Below are 4,666 nucleotides of genomic sequence, written 5' to 3' on the forward strand. Positions count from 1 at the left end.
GGGGTCTCACCAAGGGTGTCCCCGGGGGTCTCAGGGCTCTCAGGGGGTGTCCCCGGGGGTCAGGGGTCTCACCGGGGGTCCCGGGGGGCCGGCGGCAGGCGGGGCAGTGCCGCGGGGGGGGCACGGCCACGGCGCTGACGTAGATGTCGCGGTGATTCTCGTCGCTCATCAGCATGGCGCTCAGCAGCAGCCCCGGCGCCGAGCGCGTGCTGCCAACGGGGCACAGCGGGCACGGCTGGCACACCCGGCACACCTGGCACCCCTGGCACAGCCGGCCATGCCAGGCACAGCCGGCACACCCGTGGGTGGCACTCACTTGAAGCCGAAGACGATGACCTTGTCGCTGTCCCCGGGCCACTCGCACACGGTCAGGTACAGGTCGCTGTAGATCTCCTCGCCCTGGAACAGCCGCACCTGGCGCACCTGCCGGGGCGGGGCTGGCACCGAGCTGGCCCCAGGGCGGCCCCAGGGCAGCCCTCGGGGCCCTGGCTGTCCCTGGCTGTCCCTGGCTGTCCCTGGCTGTCCCTGGCTGTCCCTGGCTGTCCCCAGTGCCCGTACCAGGCGCAGCTTGCTGTGCACGTTGAACTCCCACCAGTACAGGTGGTACAGGTAGGAGGAGAAGCCATTGTCCCCAGTGTCCCCGGTGTCCCCTGTGTCCCCAGTGTCCCCTGGCTGTCCCCTGGCTGTCCCCTGGCTGTCCCCTGTGTCCTCTGGCTGTCCCTGGGATGTCCCCAATGTCCCCAATGTCCCGTACCAGGCGCAGCTTGCTGTGCACGTTGAACTCCCACCAGTACAGGTGGTACAGGTAGAAGGAGAAGCCATTGTCCCCTGTGTCCCCTGGCTGTCCCCTGTGTCCTCTGGCTGTCCCTGGGCTGTCCCCAATGTCCCCAATGTCCCGTACCAGGCGCAGCTTGCTGTGCACGTTGAACTCCCACCAGTACAGGTGGTACAGGTAGAAGGAGGAGCCATTGTCCCTGGTGTCCCCAGTGTCCCCTGTGTCCCCTGGCTGTCCCTGGCTGTCCCCTGGCTGTCCCCAGCTGTCCCCAGTGTCCCCAGTGTCCGTACCAGGCGCAGCTTGCTGTGCACGTTGAACTCCCACCAGTACAGGTGGTACAGGTAGAAGGAGAAGCCATTGTCCCCAGTGTCCCCTGTGTCCCCTGGCTGTCCCCTGGCTGTCCCCAGTGTCCCCAATGTCCCGTACCAGGCGCAGCTTGCTGTGCACGTTGAACTCCCACCAGTACAGGTGGTACAGGTAGAAGGAGAAGTCGTCGGAGCTGCTGGTGTAGGACAGCACGTAGCGACCGCACTTGGAGAAACCCAGGAAGATGTGCCTGGGGACAGGGACAGGGACAGTGAGGGACAGGGACAGTGAGGGACAGGGACAGGGACAGGGACAGTGAGGGACAGGGACAGGGACCCGGGCCCGGCTGCCCCCGCCGCCCCCCGCTTCCCCCCGGGGCCGCCCCGCTCCGCTTTCGAGCTCGGCGCCATTTTCCCGGACCGGCCGCTTCCGGCGCGCCGCACGCCGCTGTGGCCCCGCCCGCACCGCGCTCCTATTGGCCGCTGATGCACCGCCCACGCGTTTCACTGGTTGGGTCATCCGTCAATCCTCAGCGAGCCCCGCCCCCACACCGCGATAGGACCAATAGAAATCCGACAGCCGCAACACGATTGGCTGCTGCCCGCGCCCGTCTGTTCTGGCGGGGTTACCATGGAGACGAGGCAGCGCGAGGGCGGAGCTACGATGTGGGCGTGGCCGTTTTAATGATTGACAAGTGGGGCGCGCATCGGGAGTGACCAAAACCCGCGTTTTTCGTCTTAAAAACTTTATCACCATTATAATCATAATTATAATTAATTACAATAATTGCTGAGAGCGCCCGGAACAGCCCCTCCCCTACAGGCACTTGGGGGGGATCCGCTTTGGTGGGGGGGACACGGGGGTTTTTGGGGAGGATTTGGGGGTGTCCAGGATTTTTTTGGGGGGGTGGGACCACCAGGATTTGGGAGTTTCCAGGATTTTTGGGGCGGAACCCTCAGAACCCGGGGGTGCCGCGGGGGGTCGGGGGGGGTTCCCCGGGCTCGGGGGGCTCGGTTGGGCGGGGGTCTCACCCACCCTCTCTCCCTGCGTGCCCAGGCGCCGCGCGGCCTCCGTGTAGAGCCGCAGGTGCCGCTGCAGGTGCTCGGCGTACTCTGCAAGGGGGGAGGGCAAACCGCCATAAAACAGCGGGGAAAGGAGAAAATGGGGGGAAAAAGGGGGATTTCGGGGCTCAGGCCCCCCTCACCCCTGCGGAAGTGGGGGTCGCCCCCCTGCAGCCGCGCCCGCAGCCCCTGGATGCGCCGCTGCAGCTCCTGGTGCTGCTGCCGCAGCTCGGGGGGCACCGCGCGCCCCAGCGGAGCCATCTGGGGAGGGGGCGACACGCCGGGGGGTCAGGGGCACCCCCGGGGGGCTCCCCTGCGTCCCCCCCCGCCAAAGCCCCCTCCTCACCTTGCGCTCCAGGCGCTCGCGGTCGAAGTGCAGCAGGTTGAGGCTGGGGAGGGTCGGGAGGGGTCTGGGAAGGGATTTGGGGTCTCTGCGGGGGGAACGGGGGTCCCGGCGGGGGTCGCGCCCCCCAGTCCCCACCCCCGGTGGGGATGGGGTCCCCCCGGTAGGGATGGGGTCCCCCCGGCCCCGCTGCTCACCGGTTGTTGCCGTCCCTCGGGGCAGCCGCGCTCGGTTTGGGGACGGCGAGCTGGGCGGGGGCAGCGCGGGGTCGGCCCGGGCTGAGCCCCCCGCGATGGTCCCGCGGGGTTCCGGGGGGCTCCCGGCCGACCCCCGGGGCTTCCCAGCGGCTCCCGGGCACTCCCGGCCCATCCCGCGGGGTCCCGGGGGGATCCCGGGGGGTTTCCAGCCCATCCCACCTATTCCCGGGGGGATCCCGGGGAGTTCCCGGGGGGTTCCCGGCCAACCCCGGATGGGTTCCCCGCCAATCCCAGTGAGCTCCCGGTGCCTCCCGGCGGCTTCCCCGCCATCCCCGCGGATTCCCGGGGGGTTCCCGGCGGTTCCCGGCCAATCCCGGAGGTTCCCGGGGGGTTCCCAGCCCATCCCGCGGGGTCCCGGTGGTTTCCCGGGGGGGATTCCCGGCCAATCCCGGTGGTTCCCCGGCGATCCCCGGTGGTTCCCAGCAGTTCCCGGCCCATCCCGGTGGGCTCCCAGCCAATCCCGGGGAGTTCCCCGCCGATCCCGCGGTTCCCGGTGGTTCCCGGTGGGTTCCCAGCCGATCCCGGGGGGTGTTCCCAGCCAATCCCCGCAGTTCCCCGGGTCTCCCCACAGTTCCCGGCAGTTCCCAGGGGGTTCCCAGTGGTTCCCGGGGGGTTCCCGGCGGTTCCCGGGGGGTTCCCGGCGGTTCCCAGGGGTCTCCCAGGGGGTTCCCGGTGGTTCCCCGCGGCTCCCCAGCAATTCCCGGGGTGTTCCCGGCACTCACGGCGGGCTCGGGCGCCGGCTCCAGCACCAGCCAGCGCTCGCAGCGCGGCTCCAGCTCCCGCTGCGGCCCCAGCGGCTCCCGGAGCCGCACCCAGACCTCCAGCAGCCCGCCCGTGCGGCGCCGCCCGTCCAGCAGCTGCACCGCGGGACGGCAGCGGTGAGGCCGGGACCGGGACCGGAACGGGGACGGGAACGGGGACGGGGACGGGGACGGGAATGGGAACGGGGACGGGGACGGGGACGGGACCGGGAACGGGAATGGGAACGGGAACGGGAATGGGAACGGGGACGGGAATGGGAACGGGAATGGGAACGGGACCGGGAACGGGAACGGGGACGGGGACGGGAATGGGAATGGGAATGGGAACGGGAATAGGAATGGGAACGGGAACGCAGGGGGCGGGGAGGGGGGGACCGGAACGGGAACGGGAATGGGAAGGGGAATGGGAACGGGAACGGGTACGGGAATGGGAATGGGAACGGGAAAGGCGGGGACAGGCACGGGTGAGGGGCGGGAATGGGAACGGGAACGGGGGAAATGGGGATGGGAACTGGAACGGGAATGGTGGGAACGGGAACGGTGGGACTGGAAACGGGGGCAGTGGGAATGGTGGGGATGGTGGGGCTGGGAATGTGCTGGGAAGCGCTGGGAGAAGCAACGAGAGCCAGGGGAACGCTCGGGAATGCCAGGACGGGGGAAGGGGCACAGCTGGGAGCTCGGGAATCCCCAGGAAGGATGATGGGGCACATCTGGGAGCTCGGGATGGAGGTGGGGCACATCTGGAACCCCCAGGCAGGGGCGGGGGCACATCTGGAACCCCCGGGATGGAGGATGGGGCACATCTGGAACCCGCAGGCAGGGGCAGGGGCACATCTGGAACCCTGGGAATCCCCAGGAAGGATGACGGGGCACATCTGGGAGCTCGGGATGGAGGATGGGGCACATCTGGAACCCCGAGGAAGGGGCGGGGCCACATCTGGCAGCTCACCTCCAGCTGCTGGCGCAGCTCGCAGCTCCCCTCGAGCCCCTCGAGGCGCAGCAGCGCCGAGCCCAGCGCGCGCTCGGGCCGGAACAGCCCCCTGCGGGTGGGGGTCAGGGGGCACGGGGCCCGGCCCCAAAACAGCCCCAAAGAAATAGCCCCAAACCAGCCCCCTAAGGGCCCCAAAATAACCCCAAAACAGCCCCAAAATAGCCCCAAAATA

The 4,666-nt window shown here is 69.2% G+C and overlaps 1 protein-coding gene across 1 annotated transcript in view; it reads right to left on the reverse strand.

Moving 5' to 3' along the window:
• Positions 1-72: 72 nt before the first annotated feature.
• LOC120506087 (coiled-coil and C2 domain-containing protein 1A-like) overlaps positions 73-4,666 on the reverse strand; it is a gene marked incomplete at its 3' end in the record, with an annotated part of 15,288 nt that continues 10,694 nt past the window's right edge. Inside the window, exons 16-24 of the mRNA XM_039717225.1 lie at positions 4,453-4,658; positions 3,465-3,599; positions 2,683-2,732; positions 2,489-2,552; positions 2,286-2,403; positions 1,977-2,193; positions 1,202-1,331; positions 317-423; positions 73-209 (exon numbers count right to left, since the gene is read on the reverse strand). Of these exons, the coding sequence (XP_039573159.1) occupies positions 73-209; positions 317-423; positions 1,202-1,331; positions 1,977-2,193; positions 2,286-2,403; positions 2,489-2,552; positions 2,683-2,732; positions 3,465-3,599; positions 4,453-4,658 (1,164 nt within the window). The remainder of the gene's footprint in view (positions 210-316; positions 424-1,201; positions 1,332-1,976; positions 2,194-2,285; positions 2,404-2,488; positions 2,553-2,682; positions 2,733-3,464; positions 3,600-4,452; positions 4,659-4,666) is intronic.

This window comes from Passer montanus, unplaced genomic scaffold (genome assembly GCF_014805655.1).
Source record: "Passer montanus isolate IOZ18808 unplaced genomic scaffold, ASM1480565v1 scaffold375, whole genome shotgun sequence".
NCBI classification, from domain to species: domain Eukaryota; kingdom Metazoa; phylum Chordata; class Aves; order Passeriformes; family Passeridae; genus Passer; species Passer montanus.